General features: G+C 42.3%; 1 protein-coding gene and 1 pseudogene across 2 annotated transcripts in view; both read left to right on the plus strand.

The window, feature by feature from the left end:
* Positions 1 to 21,581, plus strand: part of FOCAD (focadhesin) — a 148,784-nt gene that overhangs the window by 85,137 nt on the left and 42,066 nt on the right. For both annotated transcript variants that reach the window (XM_066613797.1, XM_066613796.1), the window contains exons 18-22: positions 910 to 993; positions 3,016 to 3,151; positions 6,310 to 6,498; positions 8,605 to 8,726; positions 20,893 to 20,985. In XM_066613797.1, the coding sequence (XP_066469894.1) occupies positions 910 to 993; positions 3,016 to 3,151; positions 6,310 to 6,498; positions 8,605 to 8,726; positions 20,893 to 20,985 (624 nt within the window). The remainder of the gene's footprint in view (positions 1 to 909; positions 994 to 3,015; positions 3,152 to 6,309; positions 6,499 to 8,604; positions 8,727 to 20,892; positions 20,986 to 21,581) is intronic.
* Positions 7,729 to 7,845, plus strand: LOC136642244 (5S ribosomal RNA; annotated as a pseudogene).

The following is a 21,581-nucleotide window of genomic DNA, read 5'->3' on the forward strand; positions in this document are numbered from 1 at the left end:
AACGGTAGCAGAAAACCAGATGAAGTACAATGAGCAACCAATGTGTATTTTGTTTATATGTTCAACCCGCTGCATGTTGGGAATGTTTTAAACTGATAAGCACAATAGCTAAATGCAGTGCCACATCTTTTCTGGAATGCTTGTAATACAGAATGGAGTCCAGGGGCTTCCTTACACTGTATTTCTTTATCATATATTTGCATTCTTAAAGGCTTTTCTATAGTGCTGTTTTATAATATGTGGACAATTTTTCAGACCATTCTAATGGGGTGGGGTAATGAGTTGGGGTAGTTCAGAGCACACCATTGTGACAACTCCACCTTTTATAGTGTGAACAAATGAAAGATCTAGAGTAAAAAGGATATGGTTTACAAAGACCTTTTCTGTTGTAGTTTAGTAAATTTTGTTTCTTAAGTAGTTCAAAGATGGGAACGTCGTTTATAGTGATCGATTATCGGAACACATTTCTGCTAAACCTCTCTGCTAAGGATGGATCAGCAGCACATGAAATCTGCTTTCAGGTTCCCCAGATGAATGGTTATTGGTGGTTTTAATTGTACAAAGTATTGTGCAATTATTATCTATTGTTTTGCCAAGAACATAAAGGAATGGGTGTTCCAAGTAAACATTTATTAGATTCATATTAAGATGTTCATACCTATGTTCAGAGATCATCTCCCCATAGCCTCCTGTACATCATTACTTCCAGTGCCAACTACCTGCAACCTAGTTTACCCATCCACAAATTCAGGGGAACCTACTGGTTGGTTCACATTCACATTTTGGGAAATTATTTGTTTGTCAGCTGCCTTTCTCCAGTGTGATTGAGTCAGCAATACAGGTTTTATCGCTGTTTATCTGCCATCACTGAATAGTAATGTAACGTATGTTCATAATATTGTTCTTTAGGTTTCTGTTGTAGCCATTGCTGCCTACAAATCGCTTTCAGAATTTGGCTCTGAAGAGCACACCATCCTTCATCTGCCTGAACAGGTAGCTCTTTCCTCCTTTGAACATAGATTGGATTTAGATATAATGTGAAACCATGAGTTTGTTTAGCTAAACCATGATTTTATTATTGGCCTTGTTATTGGCCTGGGCCTATTTAGCCACTTTTAGGTCAGTTGGGCTCAGCTCATGGGCAGTGTTGATTACTTTCCTCGTAGCCCCTGCTACAGCACCCTGTTAACCTGTTTGGGTTGCCAAATGGGGCTGGGCCAAATAATGCCACTCTGGGTCTGGGGGCAGGGTGTCTTATTCTCAGTCAGGTCATTTGGGAAACCTGAGTTGGTGGGGCACCTATCTCACCACCACATCTCCCTGAATTATTAAAAATATTAATCTAATACTTTTCAACATAAAAATTCCCAAAGCAGGTTACATTGTTGAATAAACGCTTTCCTGTCTCAGACAGCTTATAATCTAACAAAAGATGCAGAGAAAACAACAGGAAACAGCAACTGGGTCCAACTCTGTACTATTGGGTGAAGGATAGTCTCTCCCCACTAAATATAAGAGGTGCACCACAAAAAAGTCCTCTGCCTAGTTAGTAGGGTTAAATGGCACTCCTGTTCATTATTATTCATGTATATTTCTTACCTACTGTCTTTGTGCTTTTAATCACATTAATGCTTGCCTGAATGATCATGGATTCATGTAAAATTTTGTCTTGGAAAATGGTTTACCAATGCTGCAGCAGCAGCAGTAGTAGCTGTTTATATCAGGGGTGCCCAAACCCTGACCCTGGGGCTACTTGCGGCCCTCGAGGCTTCTCAATGCGGCCCTCAGGGAGCCCCCAGTCTCCAATGAGCCTCTGGCCCTCCAGAGATTTGTTGGAGCCCACACTGGCCCGACGCAACTACTCTCAGCATGAGGGCGATGGTTTGACCTCTTGCATGAGCTGTGGGATGAGGACTCCCTCCACTGCTTGTTGTTTCACGACTGCGATGCAGTAGTGGCAGCAAAGGAAAGGCCAGTGTTGCTTTGTGCAAGGCCTTTTATAGGCCTTGAGCTATTGCAAGACCTTCATTCATTCACATAAGTTCATCTTTAATATATTCAGTTATGTAAACTTATGTAAATTTATTCAAATTTTAAATGTAAATTAATTCTTTTTTCCCCCTGGCACCTGACACAGTGTCAGAGAGACGTTGTGGCCCTCCTGCCAAAAACTTTGGACACCCCTCGTATATCAAGGGTGGGCAAACGTTTTGGCAGGAGGGCCACATCATCTCTCTGACACTGTGGGGGGGGGGCCTAGGAAGAAAAAAATTAATTTACATTTCAGATTTGAATAAATTGACCTAAATTTACATAAATGAATACATTAGAGATTATATGAATGAATAAATTTTATTGAGCTTATTTATAATACACATGAGAACTGTAATAAAGCACTTTGAACCATTTAGAACCATATGAGAACTTTGCCACACACCTCTTGAACAGTGAAAACATGCAGACCAAGTCAGACACATGGAGCCAGAAGCACAAGTTGTTCAGAGGCAGTTGCGGGGTGGTGGTGGTGGTTAAAATAATGCCCAGAGAAAAGCAGAAAGCACATGAAGACTATAAAAGGCCTTGCTCTAACTTGGCCCACAGCTTGCGTCTGGTAGTCACAACCAGCAGTCATGGGCAAGCATGGGCTTCAGCAGTCTCGATGGACCAGAGGCTCATTGGAGACTGGGGGCTCCCTGCAGGCTGGATTGTGGGATCCAGAGGGCTGCAAATGGCCTGCAGGCTGGGTTTTGTCCACCCCTGATCTATATACTTGTAGTATTACAGCATTAACAGGACATATTTCTTTACCCCTAAATTGTCAAAGGTAAATATTGGAGTGTTCTTTTCCTAGCTTGACCTGAAGCCAGTTCTGCCCAAAATTGCATATACGCCACAGGGATCAAATATGTACACCTGTGGGCTGGGCAGAAATGAGTTAACTGAAGCACACTTATTGGAAGGTATGTGTGACACATGCATACACTTCCTCTTTCATTGTCTCTTTCATCTATACAGGCAAGACCAGAACTAGAGCAACAAGAAGAGATGGAAGAGGAGGAGGAGGAGGAGGAGGAGAAGGAGGTGGATCTCTCTGTTCCTGGGGCTTCATATATCAAATTGATGTTACTCACACCACCTCCTGTTTTACCAGGTACAGTATGTTCAGAAACTAACAGGGCAATCCTGAGCTGCACTTTGGCTAGAAGTCCCTTATGCTGGCCCAGGAGGACTTCCTTGTAAGTCGGCAAGGCCAGTGTGCAAAGGTGCGCCGGCCTGTTGAGGCTGGAATAAGCCTCTGTGCAGACGGAGGCTTTGAGTCTTGCGTCGGCTGATACAAGGCTCTGGGGGGGAGAGAGGGAGCGGGGGGAGCGCGGGCAGTGGGCGGCCCTGGGGGTGGGGGGGAGTGGGAGGCGAGGCTGGGATCCAGCAAATGCTGGATCCCAACCCTTGTTCCTGGGAAATTTGGAGCAGCGTGAAGCCGCTCCGCTCTCCTTGGACTTGTGCCACCTCAGGAGATAGTGCAAGTCCAAGGAGACCCAGAGGTGCAAGGGTCGCTTACCCAGAGGTAAGGTGAAAAGTTTCCCCTTACTCTGGCTGAGCCACTTTGGGCACCTATCCTGCACTGGGTGCAGCACAAGCCTCTTGGCTTGACTGTTCCAGCGCAGGATAGGATTGCGCCCTAATTCATTTCCAGCCAAACTTTTAATAATTACTTGCAAGTCATTTCCAAAATTTGCCGCTTAAGTGATCAACTTAAGTAAGTTGTACTCAGCAGTTGGCTTGGATCAGTGATGCTGAAGACCAACAATAGGAGAGGGCCTCCCCTTTGTGCCCTGTTGATGAACTTGCAGAGAGGCATCTAGACAGCTGCTGTTTGAAACAGATTGATGGGCAATTCTTATGTCATTTTTAGTAAATGGCCAATCCAGTATTAGGGAGAGTTACTCAACATGACAGACCAATAAACGGCTGATGACATCTGCAGATGTGCACTTATTCTCATGTCAGATTTGTCAAATCTTTATGCTAACTTTAAATAGTTAGCTTCGAAGAATTACTTCAGATATATAAAATTTAATAAACCTTAGAACAAGGGAAAATGTTTCACAAGTATATAATGTGTTAAATGCTAACTGGCATATTTGGAAGGGAGGGAACAGGGTGCCCATGCCTTTCCATTAACGTTACTCATTTGTACAGGGCCGCGCATATTATCCGAGTGGGTTTGTTCCCAGAACCCTGTGGATCCAGAAATTCATAGATGTTGGAATCCATGGATTATGGGGACCCCCAAGCTTCTGAACCCCACCAGAGCTGTGCTCTGTTCAGATCTGGAGGTCCTTCTGAGGACTCCAGAGGGCCGAAAAGGACAACTTCTGGTTTACAGCTCAAAAGACCTTCTGAAGATCAGGGAGGCTGCATACAGGAGGGAGGCATACAACCTCAGAGGAACTTCTGGATACAACTGGACCACACCTCCTGTCGGGTTCATTGGTCTATAGTTCACCCACCCCATGGGTACCAAACGTGGGTATTCAAATCTGCAAGTACCAAACCCACGGATAATGAGGACAAACCTGTACAACCACTTCTTGGATATTGAGGCTTCCTAATTGTACAGCATCTGCACTAATGCTAGCAAAAAGTGTACAATACAGGTCATGCCTTGTAATCCACTGGGGTTCCGTTCCGAAACACTCAGTGGATAAAAAAAAATCAGTGGATACCAGATCAGTGGAAAAATAGTTTTAAAGACCCACTTCCAGGTTTCTTGCTCTAGACTGATGCATTCTGGGGCGACAGTGGAGGAGCAAGGAACCCAGTAGTGGGACTTTAAAGCCATCTTTAACCCCGAGAAGCTTGCAACTAGTGTGGTTTAACAGCACAAAGGTAGGAAATGGGATTTTGGTGCTTTTTCCCTTGTTACAAGGCATTTAAAGGTGGACCCCGTATTAGTGGCGAGTCAAATCAGTAGATGCCAAATCAGTGGATAACGAGGCACAACCTGTAGATGTAACAGGAAACCATGGTTTCCTATTTGACCTCATAAAACATGGGCTATCATGCTCCTCTTTCTTGCAAAATTGGAGTCTCCTGCTTGCACATCTCCAAGGCTCAGTCATGAGTGGCAAACTGTAAGAGATATAATTGGAATATCCTGAAAACACATACTTATTTTTTTGTTCTGCCTAGCAGATTTGGTTTTATATTTGGGGGGGGGGGGGACAGGACGGGACTCCTGGCTTCCTACGAGTGTAAATATCAGATTTGCTTTCATGACACTTTCCTCTGGTTGCTGTATTATTATTAAAAGAAATGAAAGATTAAAAAAAAAAGAAAGTAGGCTGGAAAACTGAGAAGAGGTTGAAGGTGAAAATGCAGAGGCATTCCAGAGCCTGACTGGGTTTTGTTAACACATTCTTTGACACTTTGTGTATGTCTGGTTTACAAGAGAGAGCATGTGAATGATCTTTAATCCCACATTTGCTGCAATCCATAGGAAACCCAGTATTTTATCTGGAGCAGGAAAATGTGCATCAAAGCAACGAGGCTAATGTGAAACAGTTGTTATAAGACCCCATTAAAAACTTTTCATTATATAATAAAAAGCACTAACAGACAGTTAAACCTCACAAATGTTGCCAGGCCCTGGCATTTCATGGTGAGGAAAGAGCAGCCCTGCTGTGGGATCCTCTTATGCAGTACTACTGCAAATAACTTTTGCAAGCCTCATAATATTATGTGAGTTCTTTACAACTGTAGTGGTGGACATGGCTAGTGTTTAAAAGTCCTGGTTCAGAATCGCTGATCAACCTATTAAGTTCTCTGAAATGGAAATATCTTTTTTTGTGCATGATCTTTAAATAGCCAGAAGCTTTGTGTGAATGTCGGTGGGAGACATTTTGGTGCTGCAGCGGCCAAGGTAAAGGTTCACTTTAGCTTCTGTTTTTTCCATACGGGTGACCTCAGCCTTATGATCAAACAAAGGGTGCATTGATCAACATATAAAACTGCTCTGGCTGTTTGTTTTTTCTTTTGAGCTTGAACATCTGACACCATTTATTGAAGGTTTCCTGAGGTGACGTTTTGAGTGGGAGGTGAATGTGAAGTCACAAAGGCTTGCTCAGGAGCTATAAAAACCATGACCTTGAAACTGTCAGCTGAATATGGAGTTACCAGTTATTTCAGCATAACATTCCCAGATAATAGCTGTGGTTCCACATCAGTTGGGTGGTTCTGGTTTCCTCAGTCAATCACTTTCTGTTTTCTTTCTGTCTCCGGTCTCCCCTTTTCACCCTCCCCTCCAAGCATTTGAGGATCTTGCGGCATCACTTGTGAAGCAGGAGATGGCCAACATGCCTCGTGGCATATACCATTCAGCACTCAGAGGAGGTGCTGTTAGATCCGATCAAGGGAAGACTGTATCGGGAGTCCCAAGCTTTATGCTGAAAATGTATGAGAGGAATAGGCAACCAGGACTAAAGGCTGGTCTTGCAGGTAAGATTCTTCTGGCAACAGCCAAGCCCTTTCATGTGGCCAGAGTACCTGGAGGCAGCTGAAAGCATGTTTTCTATTATATCAGGTCACATTAGGCCTTCTGAGCCTAATGTGTTTTTTGTGTTTCTCTGCATTGTCTTCTGCTACTCTGGCATTCTCGTCACAGCTACCATTTTCTTTTGATGCATTGTCTGATAACACAGGCCAACACACATTTTGCTTCCTTAAACGTTACACAAATTCCTGGGTATATTTGTGGTGCTGATTCAAAAAATGGCATCCGTTTTGCCTTATCATGTCTAGTTTTGGAGACATGGCATAGCCTCTTTAGTGAATGGTTCAAGCAGCTTCCTCATGAGGAAGCCTACACCATGTCTTCCTCATGAGGAAGTTGCTTGAACCATTCGCTAATGAGGCTATACTGTATCACCAAAACTAGACGTGATAGGGCAAAACAGATGCCATTTTTGGAATCGGCACCCCAAATTCATATCAAACCACCATAAAGTTTGAGAAAAACTTTTCTGACCCTCAATTTTGTAGGCCTGTGTAATCTGGCTGTCACTGTAAAGAGCAAATGCATGGTACAGGTTGTGTGACAGCAAAAGCCAGCACACCCAGTTCACGTACAATGGCCAGTCTTATTTTTCCTGTGTTGGAGCTTCTCTTGACCCGGAAAGCACAATCAAGTTTTATAAGAGATTAAGGAAAAAGAATTTGAATGATTTTATTCAGTATCCCAGAGATTAAAAATTGCTTGGTGAATGGCACCTTGATACAGACAATTAGAGGAATGCAGGGCAGCTGAGAGAGGTGCTGGGGCTTAGATTGTATAAAAACAGAAAGTCAGGACTAGAGGTGCAGCATTTTTCAATCTTTTTTCTCTTTTGCAAGTACCATGTTTCTGGGTACCACTTTTGCAGGTACCACCACTGCCATTGAAGTGGCAGCAGTGCACAGGAGTAAACAACTTGCTCCACAATTGCCCCTGTGGCAAGGGGGAGGCTTCACCAGCTGCTGCTTTCCCCAATATCTCTTTCACTCTGTATCCTCATTCTCCAAACATTGCCCCATTTGAAAGGCCAGGCAACTGCACTGTCACATACTTGCCCTCTGGTACACTATTATGCCAGCCATCTTCATTTCCGGTAATGCTGAACCACAAGCTGCGCCATGTGGTCACTGTGGCAGTGAAGCAGAATGCCACTGCCGTAATGTGATGCATCACTGGTTGAAAAGCACTGGTCTGCACATGCCCGATCTCGTCTGATCTCGGAAGCTAAGCAGAGTCAGGCCTGGTTAGTACTTGGATGGGAGACCGCCTGGGAATACCAGGTTCTGTAGGCTTATACCATAGTCTTTCGAGACTGAAGGTTGCCAACCTTATTAACCATCAACTGCCCAGCACAGAGGTTTTGAACCCATTTCTCCTTAATCTAGAACTAACAGCCCACTCCTGAGCTGCCAGGCGCCCAGAGGAGCAGTGAAACCAAAATGGCGACCGCTGCATCCTAAGGACTTTGGGCAGTTGCTCGGGGGAACACCCAAGCCCCACAATGGGGCTACTCAAGTGTATGCTAGCTATTTAGCTAGCACAGAGTTGAGCAGCCCCATGTTGGGCTGGAAGGAGCAGTCAGCCATCTTAAAACACAGCGAAAGTTGCAGTGTGTTGGTTAAATACTGTTTGGCTGAGATCCAGAAATCTTGAAAGACTGATGGGCTATTTGAATATGCAGCACCAAGGAATAGGGCAGTGTAGGAGGTAGAAAACCAATTAAGAAGGACTTCCCTCCTCCTGAGCCAGGGAAAAATACAGCGTAGTGCAGTCTTCTGAACTGAGGCGGAGGCATTCTGAGGCAGTATATTGAGGTGCTACACAACAAGTGATTCATACGTTACTGCAGTTCATAGGAAGTCATTAATCAGCCATTTACTTCCTTCCCAGTTCTGTATTGAACTTGAGAATTACCGATTGCTCCAAAATCCTTCAGTTTTTTGAATTTCTGTTTTCTCAATTTTTGGTTCACACTGTAATAAAGTTAACAAACATTCCAAAGGTGATTAAAAAAAATCAGTAATAATATATGTACACATTATTTTTTTTAGCTGGCATGTTGCTGTGTTATGATCTTCCAGTCCACTTGGGCAAGGATGGCAAACCTATCAGCCGATTTCTAGCCAGTAGGGGGCGCAGTTTCCAGCAGGTGTTAGTAGCACTCATCCACGAGGTAAGCGCTGCTGACTTTCCTCCCGTATGCACTGCCATTTTGCATTCTTTTGAGTCCCAACCTGGTTTCCATTTGCTTATTCTAATTAGGAAATAGTAGCTGCAAGCTGTGTGGTGCTGTAATTTACTCTTAATTAAGTAACCTTGCTGTGAAAAACAATTAAAGAGAATGGGACATATAAATACATCTAATAAAATGCTCTCTTCGGTGAAATGTTTTCTCTGAAGATCACAGGTTTAAATCAAAGCTGAAGTTTTCCCTTTAACTCTTTTTAACCATTCTGCCTAATCCGATTACAGCACTGTCAGATTTGGGTTTGTCTGAAAAACAATTAGGGGATTGCATCCCGGGGAGTGACCTTTACCTCCTTGTTACTGTAATAAAAACACAGCATATCTCTTAATTGTTCCCAGCACCCTGGGATATTGCGTTGATGTCGCTGATTGTGTGCATTAAGATTTTGCAAACTGGAGCCTTAACCTCCTCTATGAAATTGTGACTTTAGATGGAGGAAAAAAGAATAAGAAGTGAACATTCAATTGATCGTTATAGAATATAAGCAGGACCTTGTTATCAAATATTTTCATTGAATAGAGCATTATAGCTATTGTAGCAATGGATCTTTGGAATCTGCAAGCAGCAGGAAAGCAGGCAGGAGAAGAGCGCATGAGAGCAAATGTAGATGTGTTGGCATCTCTCTGAGAGCATCAGAGTTATGCTTGCACAACATTATGGGTAATGGCATAAATCTCTGGAGGAAGGTCCTGGTCACACACCATAGATATAAGTGATGTAATTATTCATATCCGTTCTGGCATTAGTGAGACAGCCATGTCGGCAAAGTAAGAATATTTCATCCGTGCTGCAGAGGGTCTCTTATGTTAATATTTCTGGAGGGAGTTGTGTTGAAAGCTTGAATGTATCAAAACTGCCTTCAGGATAATGCTGTATTCATAAAGCTCAGCAGGCAGGGCAGGTGGAATGGTGCTTCACTTCATTACTCCTCTGATGCCCATCTGCTTTTATTCAACTAACAGGTACTCTTCAGGGCAGGTTAAGGCAGCTATTGAAGATGGTTTGGACTTATGTGGATTCATAAACTCTATTTCAGTGAAGAGAACAGAGTTTTTCAGAAGAGATGAGCATGGTCTTAATGGCTTTATCCATTTTTCAAAAGCAGCAACTAGGCTGCAACTAGACCTTACAGAGAGGATGTGTGGCTGCTGCCAAAAACAGCAGCCCCATATCTCTTCATTCTCTTTCCTCCATAATATCTAGTAGCCATACATGACATAATTGCAAGTTTTACACCCGCCTTCATTGGCTGTTACTTGTGTGGAGGCAGTGAAACTCATGGTTACTCTTGGGGTTAAAGACAGCATTAAAGACCCACTTCTAAGATTTTGCACCTCCATTGTCACCCCATGCATTGGTATATACTGCACTGCATGCCACCACTAGATGGGGTGAATAATGAAATGAAATAATTCCATTAGATTCCATTATTCACCCCATCTAGTTGCTGAATGTGGTATAGGGTTTATACCGATACAGGTTCTGCCTGTATTGCTGTTTTCAGTGGCAGCCGCATGTCCTCTGTGATGTCAAGTTCCAACCCAAATTAACAATTTTTTTAATATGGTCCCAGTAAAATGTTTTGTCCATAGTGCAAATTTTTTATTCTTGTGAAAAGCAAATAAAAACATTAAATTGAGGTTCTACCACTTGTGTAAAGTATTTGAGTACTTGTAAACTGGGGTAGTCTAGTGGCTAAGAGACTGGGATGCAAATCAGGACTTCCCTAGTTCAAATCTTGCCTCTCTTCCATGAATCCTCCGTAGGTAGCCTCAGGCAAGCCAACTCCTCTCATACTCAGCTTCCTGGCTGCAATATGGAGACCATAATGCATTTTACTGGGTTGTTCTAAGGATAGCATCATGATAATTAAGAGTGGCATCAGAGATAAACCAAAATGGACAATGGTTGAGGACCCATCAGAGGGCTTACTAGACCAGACTGACCCTTGAACCCTCAGTAAAGTGGCAATGGTAGTGCCCAGTGAACACTATCAGGGAGCACCATAGGGTCTAGAGTAGGACTTTTCCCAATGGCCCGTAGCAACCTGGCATTGATGTTAATGGTTATATATTTCAAGTGCCTTGCCCACTCAGAAAGTGCTACCTAAGTGTAGCACTTACACATTATGTAAAAAATGACATAAACAAAATAACAGAAACTTGGTTTTCCTGCATTGTATTTCATAAAGGTATGAGAGCTGACTTTTGGATAGAAGTATTGAATATACTTGAGGCTCACCAACTGGCAACTCCTGGGTAAAATACAATTCTCCCAGTGATGCAGTCTGACCTCCTAGTTGCCAATGTACAGCAAAAATGCCACAGTAGAATGTGCCTACTGGCCATTCTGAGGTGGGGTGGGGAATGTTAGTCAATTACCTTCAATTCCTTTGTGAAAGGCAAAATTAACTACTGATCAGAATGAACATCAAGACAAACCTAATCTACTTAATATGCCTGCCCTCCCTGTCTGAAATCCTTTGCCAGTGGACTTAGCAGCTGCACACCCTTGTCAGTCTCTCTTTTCTTAGCTATTATTATCTGTGGTTCCTAGTAGAAAAATCCTTCCCCAAATTTAGCATTTTTTTCTGGATCCCACTGTCACACACTTAGGTTTAAACAGCACTTATTCTTCACTTTCTAAAAAGTGGCATGTCTTTATTTTATTGGATAGCCTCAAAATTTTTTGTTTTGTCTAGTAGTGCATTTTCTTTAATTCATTTTGGCTTGGCAGGTATCCAGAAAACGTGTATCCATTTTTCTATTAACTCTGTGGTGGGATTGGGGGCAGACGGGCAAATTGAGAGAATAATGACGGAGACGTACATCTGACATATGTCTCCCTGAAAACGCAACCTGAAAATAGTTCATAACTGTATTGTATAGGGTGAGAGGAATTATCGTAGCAATGATTTCCCTACTCCTGGTGTTTAATGGCAGAGTGAAAAGTAGCTTGAAATGCTATTTCTTTGTTAGTCTATTCCTTAACGGTTCTTTGGCAAGAAGGGTAATGCAACATCTGGTAACTACAGGCATAAAATTTTGTGTTTGGGTTGTAATGGCTTTTGTTCCCTGTGCTTCTCCTTTTGGGCTTCTACTGGCTCTCCCCAATGGGGATCAAAACCATTGCTTTATCAAAATGAAAGCCAGGAAATGAAATGCATATACACCCAACAGACTGGACAAGCAATTATTCGTTCATTCACGATGGGATAGAAGAAGAGAAAATGATGTGAAACATTTTATTTTTTCAGTGTTTCTATTGGACCTTGTGGAGCATGGGTGTGTTTTGAATGTGTGTTGTAATTGGGTGTGCTTTTAAACATGCATTAATGTGTGCACACTTGGGGAAACTATCTTGTGTGCTGGGATCCTCTGCGATGGCCAATGGCATGGCTCAGTGGTTTAGTAGAAAATGAAGAAGATGATGAGGGCAAAAGATGTAACAAACTTTTATTGTGGGGATAATTTAACAATAATAGGGAAGAGAATAAATAAAGCAATTCTTAGAATAAAACTATAGAAGCATCAAGTGTGTTGTCAGTTTCAGCATACATGAGTCAAGCAAGCAAATAGGGGGGTTTGTGGGTTGATGGCTGATGGCAAAGCTTTGCCAAGGACAGAGATTTGCTGGGTACGATGCAGTGTGCTGCAGGCGTCATGGGGTGAATGTGCTAAGACCAGATGATTCTCCTGTTTTAAAACCTGTTAAGGAGATGGAAAAGAGGGCTCTAAAGCAAGCCCAGGAGCTAGATAGCAGCCTTTGTTGGCTACAGAGGGGAAGCAGAGCAAGAGAGATGGAACTGCTTTTGCAGGGAAAGAGGCATATTGATAGGCAGCCCATGAAGATGACTGTCCAGCCCACGCTGGCAGTGGCTTTGATTGCACTTGGAGAAAGAAGGGGGAGGAGTTGGAAAGGAGTGAAGGTGTTACTGATCCTGGTTGCTGGCTTGAAACAATGGTCTGTGGATTGTGGCTAGAATCGAGATGGCAAGGCAGCAACAGGAAGAAGGAAGAGTGAAGACATGTGGGGTATCTGTGACTCAACTTTTTATACCCTTTTGTCCCATGTTTCTATCTCATTTTTTGGGGGGTGAGCTTATCAAACACTTTCTTTTGTGACTTGGTGGGTGTTGTCCTAGTGGCCCAGTCCCAGCTCCTTCCATTGTTCTTGCACCTGCTGAGGGTGCAGTAGCTAGCTGAGAAGACCAGTTGCTTCGTTAGCATGTTCCTTGATTGAATTTAACCATGGAGTTGGTGAGGACTGCTGGAGTTGGGAATCTTCCTTTTGTTTTGCTAACAATTTGTTTGTTCCAATTCAGGAAGATCCTAGGGGGTGGCTTTTATTCACAGGCTCAAATATATGGTGCAAGCAAGGTATGGTCACTGATGGAATTTTCTAAGGAGCAGGCAAAGCTTCTTCCAAGCAAGTTGGATGGGAGGGGGCAATTAAGTGTCACCGTCATTGCACTGTTAATCAAAACTGTGGTCTTCTTTTTGGCCTGTGGGTATAAGACCTTTTCCACCGGTCTTGTTCCTGGATCGCATTACTGGCCTCAGTTGTGGTCTCTTGATAGGAACCTAGCACCACGTATACATGTACACACACTTCTCCCTTTGCACACCTTTAAAAAGCATACAAAAAGACTACTCTGGCAACTGTATGCTTGGGCAAGGTGCCCTGGGTGGATCCTGGAAAAGGTAGGCTGATGCTGAGGATTCTCGCACATAGTAATTCCAATCACCTTGTGTGTTCCATGCAGAGTGAACTCTGGGGTTACAGTGAATGTATGACTTCACTACCCTCTGGAGCAAGCCCAGATTTACTCAAATTTCTGACCTTCTCTTATATCTCTTATAAGCATTTTATAATGAAATCATTTCCATATTCTTTGATTCTCTTGAGTGTGCAATGCATATTTTTCTCCTCCTTGCCTCGCACACGTGTGCATGCGCGCAGCAGCTGACTTTTTTCCTTGCCTACTTCAGAGTCTTCTACTTCTTTAGTTTTTTGTTAGTTTTCCTCTTGCTTTAATTTGAAAATGGAAAGACTTCACACAGAATACCGGTCTTCAGAAATATTATGTGATTATTATTTGGAACGCAGAGCTGGAAAAATGTCTTTAAATAAATGGTTAGATAAAGACTGTGTTGGAAACGGGATTGGTTATTATAGCTCTTCTCTCCTCTGTGAATTAATTTTTCCCTCACAGCTTGTTTTTGTTGGAGAGGTATCTTGAAGTAGAGCATTTAACTTGAATTCCAAGCCTATTTTCTGGCTTTTGTTGTTTGTTTTTTAACTTTAAAAACATATATGTATTTTGCAACTGGGCTTCTTTAGAATCTTTAGTACTTAAGCTCCATTGAAATGTAAATATAATATTGCATTGGTATGGACATCAAAATGATGTGCTTAATGCTTTAAAAAAAATGCTTAATTTAAAACATATTTGGTGTTTGAAATATTATTCCCGAGTGCCCAGCATCAAATGTCTGTAAAATGTTAAACATTCCTAGAAAACCTGGCTTAGTTGCTGGAGTGTTGTAAATGATTTGCAAAGAGCAAAGCATATAGGAGGATTATCAAAGGAATCCAAACATGTGGAAAAAGAGAAACGCACCATTAAAACACTGAAGCAATGTTTGATTTTGTTATATAATGCTGCTTGACAGAATGTGCTTATGATTAGTGAGTTTAGAGTGTTCTTCAGCATCACAGAGTGCAGTACTGCCCAACTGCTGCTTCCTCCAGGCAGGCTTGAAAATAGTAACTGCGAGCATCTTCAGGTTGTGGAACCAATGTGTTTGGGGACGGGCCTCTTATCCACGGGGGTTCCAAACTGCAGTTATGGGCAAACGCCTGTGTCCGCGGATAACTGAAACTACAAATACAGCAAATGCCCGTCTCTGCAACCTGGACCTTCCAAGGGAATCCCAACTCCCCTCGCCTCCAGAGGGCTTCTGAACCCCACAGAGGCCGTGGACATCACTTCCGGATTTCAGTTGAAAACAACTATTCTGAGGCCTGCCAAGGCCGCTGGGCAGACAACCATGGTGCCTCTATAGGGCTCAGACGCCCTTCCAGAGGGTGGAAGGCGGGGGGGCTATCCCTATCCATGGCTATGTGAAACCACAGATATTGGTTCTGTGGGTATGGGGCCCCCCATATATATGTAAAAATCTAAATATAAGCATTCCAGTGCTCAATACATAAATCTAAGTAGATTTGAAAAGTGATTAATTTTATCCTCCTATATTCTGACTTATTAAAACTTATTAAATATGGTCATGTGGAAACTATCTTTTGGAACCCTACGGCTGACATTAATTTCTCCTGTCACCAGTATGCATAGGCCTCTGAGGTGGCACACTCTTCTTGCCTGCCCCTCATTCTACCCAAAGCAGAAGATTCTTGAATATGAATGTAAGATGTCACTTTACCCTAATACCGAACGCTTTCTGAGTCTATTTTCTGCACATCTGCAGTGTATCGCGTTTCTGCACCCTTGGCGGGAACCAGTTGCTTATCTGGCAACTATATGGGATAAAAAAACTCACCCTGGAATATTTTATAGTCTGTATGTATTCTCTGTCAAAATTGCTCAAGAGTAACTTCAATGAACCTTCTGAATTTGCACTTGTAGCGGTTACTGCCATCTGCACTTCATCATAAATTTTGTGTCTCCTTTTAATTTCTTGTCTGCTCTAAAACCCTACATTTTTTCTTTGATTTTTATAAAGTACCTTATTAGTACTGTAACACTTTCCAAAGGAAATGCCTCTTTCTTTCAAGCAACCTACTTTAAAGTAAAGGAACCAAAGGCAGGATTAGAGTGTAATATGGCTGTCTTTGAAGTTTGTCCTTATAAAGGAATCCATGGAGACTGCACTGAATGTAAACACTAAAAATAAGGGTTAATTTGGGGGCAGTGAAAATTGTTTTTCCCTACATAGCGTATTGTCACCAGGGATTAGAAAGTAGATGGTGTGATTGAGGATTCGAAATTCAGTTTAATTTATCTGGTTATGTATTTTAGTTTGAATGTCTTTTAAAGGTTGCAGTGGAAGATTACATGTATAGCTAAAGCATAGAACTAAAAATGTATGTTTGTATTTGCTGTGCTCTTTGTGTGTGTATGGATGGGAGATAATGGGTTACTTTTGATGTTGATGTTGTGTATGTGTATGTTGAGATAATGGGTTACTTTTACCAGCCTGAGGATACTGTTCCTCAGATTGGACAAGTTTCTGGAGGAAAAATCCATTACGGGGTACAAGCCATGATGTGTATGCGCAACCTCCTGATTTTAGAAATGGGTTATGTCAGAATGCAGATGCAAGGGAGGGCACCAGGATGAGGTCTCTTGTTATCTGGGATGCTCCCTGGGGCATTTGGTGGGCCCCTGTGAGATACAGGAAGCTGGACTAGATGGGCCTATGGCCTGATCCAGTGGGGCTGTTCTTATGTTCTTATGTTCCTATGGTTGATGACCGCTTCACTGTGCTACTCTTAGTGTAACATGATATGGGCATTTCTTGCAGGTGTCCATATGTGAGAAAGTTTGAACTGGTCATTTTGCATCCTGAGTGTATTTTTGTGGCATGCATTTTGTTACAGATGTGGTAGATCAAATACTATACAGGAGTTTTTTGGCCTCGTGCACATCAAAACCATGTGGTTTAGGACAGTGTTGATAAATAGATATGGTATTGAAAGGAGAAAACTATTCTTATGTAATGTATCTGTACAAACTGGAACAGTTACAACCACGTCTTTCAGAAGTGGTCTCTTGGATGCAGTGGTAGCAAAGGTGTGTTGTAAATGTCAGCAGGAACAGGTTTAAGATGTAAAACATCTTCTTTTTTTTGCATTTGTTTCTCATGAGAGAGAGAGAGAGAGAGAGAGAGAGAGAGAGAGAGAGAGAGAGATGTTTTCAATAAATAGCGGCCATATATTATTGAAGTACTTGTAATTGATCAAAAGTGACTTAGTGACTTCAGTGACTAACTGTCCCTGAAGTTATGGCACACTGTTTTATTGTTTGAGACATAAGACTTGGTGGTGTGCGTTTGCGAAATTGTTGCAGTCGCCATAGTAATTTTGGTCAACTATTCAAACTGGGATGTCTGGAAAGGATTTAAATAAAACAAAAAACCCCCTCAAAATCTGTTACTTTGGGAGCTTGACTGACCAGTAATAAGCTTCAGGTCTTTCAACACTTAGACATAATCCCCATGAGAGATCCTTTCATGATATATCTCTTAAGTAGAGTTATCAGAGCTTCTGACTGCTTATGGCCACGCTCCCAAGCTGTGTTATAATCGTTCCTCTTTCCTGAACATGTGTGCACTCATTGTTTCTTCCATTTTGGTTTCTGACTGAGAATCTTAGAAGCTAGGCAGGACTTAAGGGGGTGAAGTAATGCTCTTGGGATATGTCATGCCAATAAAGGGCCATTAAGAGGAAGGAAGCTGTAGTTCTACAAGTCATCGTAAGTGTCCTTTCCTCTTGCAAATTTGCAAAGTCTTGCAAATTTGGGTGCCCATCCTGACAAAATGGCTGCAAAAACAAGTCCTGCTGCATACTAAATGAAGGTTTCAAGTTGCCCAGTGCCCAGGTCACCTGGGCAGTCTTTTCAGACTCCTTTGCCCAATAGTCTCTCCCATCGATGACCTGAGCCTGGGTACAGAACCACACACTGCCATGCCTTCTGTCCCTCAGGGACTTCTCTGATTTGGTTGCAATCAACTCGTTTGTGTGCTCTTGGAAGGAAGAACTGAAAATCAAATCCAGGTAAGGGAATGTTTGTTCCCTAACATCAGTGCTGCAGGGTGGCTGCATCAATACTGGAAAACTGGAAAGGAATAGGCCCTTTGTTTTCTTTGTGCAACGCCCTATAAGTAGCTATGCTCTGGAAGCAGAACTTTGTCACTTCTCAGTGGCACACTTTGCAGGTGTCCATGCTGCGTGTTCTAAGGTTTCTTTCTTGGTAGAAGCCTCCTCCATTTAGGTCACTCTCATTCAATCATTCAGTGTAGGTGTCCATGCAGCTGCGTTATCTCGATCTCTTTCCCATAGAAAGTGCTTGGGAAGTCCCTCACTCCATGCTATCCACTTTGTCAGACTGTCTTGCATTTGGGAAGTCTCCCTTCTTAGCATTGCTGTGCCGCTGTTGGGAAGTCTCTTGCTGAGCCCCTTTGCCTTTTGGTGGGCTTTAAGGCCTTTTTATTTAGAGCTGATGTGACAGTTTGGCATTTTAATCAAATGTAATTTTAACAATTTATATGATCCATTGAGGTTTTTTAAAAATTGTTTTTAAAGCTTTACTATTGTTGTTATTCTGCTTTATTGTTGTATCAGCTGCCTTTATCAGCTGCCTTGATTGCCCTCACCAGGAGAAAAGTGGGATACAAATAAATTAATTAATAGGAATTGTCTGTATTGTCAGAAAAATAAGTAAGTGAACAGAGCTGATATTGTAGATCCTTTAGTGCCAAATATGCAAATTAGTTGCTGACCGATTTCCTAAATAACATCAGAAGTTAATGCTTTTTTGATCCAATGTATAATAGGTATCATAAAGCAGCAGATTTTAAGAACCCACTCCAGTGGGAATCCTTTAACTTTTAAAAAATTTTTTTAATAATGAGTAGCACAGTAGAAAATACTGTCAGGGACCATCTTAATCCAATTTATCTTTTGGGTTTTAAAAATATGTATATATTGGAAGTATATTGTCCTGGCACATGCTCCGATTTAATAACTTGATTTTAATAGGCTTCAGATCACTGTCATGACAACTTTCAGTGTTCTTCGTTGAGGCCAACAGTGGAAATAATTGGTCACCGGAAACAAAAATCTAATTATTTTGCCTGCCATAGAATATTATGAGACATAGGAATGCACAGCAGTCATTTTAATTACAGAGCTCTTAAAACACACACACACACACACACACACACACACAGAGCTGTGGGCTTTGAAGTAGTACTACTGAACTGAAACAATCCTGAGCTATGGTTTTTTTTTTAAGTTGCTGTAATAATGACAGTGCAAAAAAAGGAAGAAACGTAGTGTGTGTATATCCATGCATACATAAGCACCTGCGTAAAACTCTGCAGTGGACTCCCATGGCATCCCTACCTAACCCCTGATAGTGCATTTGGAGCTACCACTTCTCAGTGTGGTACATTCTCAGTACTCAAAGGTCAGCCTGGGAAGGTGGGTCCACTGACTGGTGAGAACCCTTGGCCATGGTCCAACGTGACTAACACTGATGCCTCCTCTCCCACATACACAGTGATGGTGTCAAGGGTCAGCCAGATCAGGAACAGTTGAGGATCTGCAGCCATCAGAGAGCCCATTTGTCCTGGCTTGCCTTGATTGCTGGTAGCTGTAGTAATGCCCAGTTTACCATCGGGGAGCACCATGGGGAGCCCAGTTCCCGTCTTTGCCCCAGGACTCTAGCCACATTGTGCTGACACTGTGCACACGCACACAACTGTACACAGAATCTGTGTGTGTGTGTGTGTGTGTCTATAATCAGTGGTCTCCAAACAGCAGACCACTTTGTGCCAAAAGCAGACCGCTTTGTGCCAAAATTATCTGTCTGGCTACAACGTGGTGGAGACAGAGGCTTTCCATTTCGGATTGCAGCCCCCATGTTCTGCTGCCAGTCTTCTCAGAAACTTGTGCTAGGCAGTTGCTTCCACTGCCCATAGTGGTAGATCAGTAGTGAAACATGGGGTGCAGTGTGAAATGGTGTTGTGTGCAGTGTGAAATGGAAAGTCTCTACCTCCACCATGCTGTGTCTGGATAGGTAATTGGCATGCCGTACCTGGCCTGTGGGCTGCAGTTTGGAGGTTACTGTTCTAAATCAAAGGTTTCCAACCTTGTGGAGCCTGAGAACGTCATGGAAATTCTGAGTAGAAATGGCCACCAAAAGTGCACAATAGCTTCTCAGGGGTCAGGCTAGTAAAAAAAAACGAGATCTCACACAATGATCCATCCATCCACCCACATACATGAACATATCTTTTTATCCATCCTGCCATCCTCTGCAGCCCCTGCTGGTGCAGCCACTTCCATTCTCTCCTCTTCACAACCGCCGTTGTTTCACTACTACCCATACTGGTCAGCACACTGCTCCTTGAAGTTCTACTTGGCCTAGCATGCACTTGTGTTTCCAGGGGGAGGGTGTGGAAGTGTGCACAAGAGCTATGGGAGATCCTTTGCTTTCTGGGCTCCTCTGCTATCCACACTTTCTCTTTCACAGTACAAACCCACAAAGTATTCAGCTCAGAGGCTTGGCAGTAATGGTGGCGGAAGCAAGGCAGGTGGTGGGTGCAATCAGACAGATGTGGCATCACACCACATACCGTCAGGCGCCACCACAGGGATCTGTCTTCTAAATTATGCAATGAGTATATTTTGGCCAAACTATATTCAGTCAAAAGGCTTTGGTAAATATGTTAGTTATGGATGTTTTTCTCCCCCATTTTGAATACTTTTAAAAAATAGAATAAATGATTATACTGTAAACAGTCAAAGCAATTAATGTGGCCAAATATCAATGTACTGCTTACAGTGAAAGAAAGTACTACATAAACTCAGCTAGGTCCCAGAGGACTACTTTAGGTAACCCAAAAAGTGACTTGGTGTCTAGTGATTTTTTTTTTGTTTTACTTTTATCTTTGAACCACAGATCCTCACACCGTTTCACATGCTGCTTTTGAAAGCTCCAAAAGTAGCTTGTCATATGGGAAGCTGCTATTTGAGAAACATAAACCAAACCCAAAAGCGCTCTTGGACATGCAGAACGAATTCTGTAGTTCTTGGACATCTAGAGAGTATGTGTGTCTTGTAATGGCCAATCATACGGACGTGAACCATTAGATACAACTTTACCTTTAAAAAAAAATTGGACTGCATTTTGCAAAGCCAAAAATCCTGATCTTAATCAGCAGTATTTCAATCTAAGAGGGTGGGAGAGGGTATATGTGTTCATGACTCCATGATCTCAATTTCTTTTTTTTGTGTTTTGCTTGGTTCTTGCAAGTATAAGAAAGCCCTCTTGTTTGCACTGCAGGTAAATATTCAGCCTTCAGAATGGCACCGTTCTCTGCTTCTACCTCAGACCTGGGCAGGATTTATGGAGAGAACATATCACGCAATTTTACAAGTAAGAGGAATTTTTGTGTACATTTGTGTATATTGTAATTTTGTTACCTGACCAGAACTGTCAGAATGGGGTAAACTTTGAATTTATTTGTTTTATTTATACCCCTCTGATCTTCCATGATGGAGCTCAAGAGAGGCATTCATAGTATTTCTGGGTAGTTTCCTAGCCAGTCACTGATCAGACCCAAACCTGATTAGGTTCAGCAAGGTTGCTGCACTACAGTGCCTTCAGACCATGCTTGGAATTCATTATCTTGGAACTCATGCACATGCTTAAATAAAAGTGGCTATTATGCAAGAACATCGAATAAAACATAATGAGAAAATAGTTTCCGTTTTCAGTAAACAAATATGTTCACTTTCTTATTCAAATTTTGGTTGGATTGGCATAAAGGGGGTTTTTGCTGCTAAAAACTAGATTCAAGACAATACCCTTTTCAGTCAACTAGTGTTGGATTTGCTGTCTACCTACTCTCTTCTTGTGGGTGGTCCAACATGTGCTAAAGAGAAATTCACATTTACCAATTTTCAGAATGACTTACTCCCGTTGTAAACTGGACACATGTTCAGCCATTCACACAATTTGGGTCTCATGTA

The sequence above is a fragment of the Tiliqua scincoides genome, chromosome 2, assembly GCF_035046505.1.
Source record: "Tiliqua scincoides isolate rTilSci1 chromosome 2, rTilSci1.hap2, whole genome shotgun sequence".
Lineage (NCBI taxonomy): Eukaryota > Metazoa > Chordata > Lepidosauria > Squamata > Scincidae > Tiliqua > Tiliqua scincoides.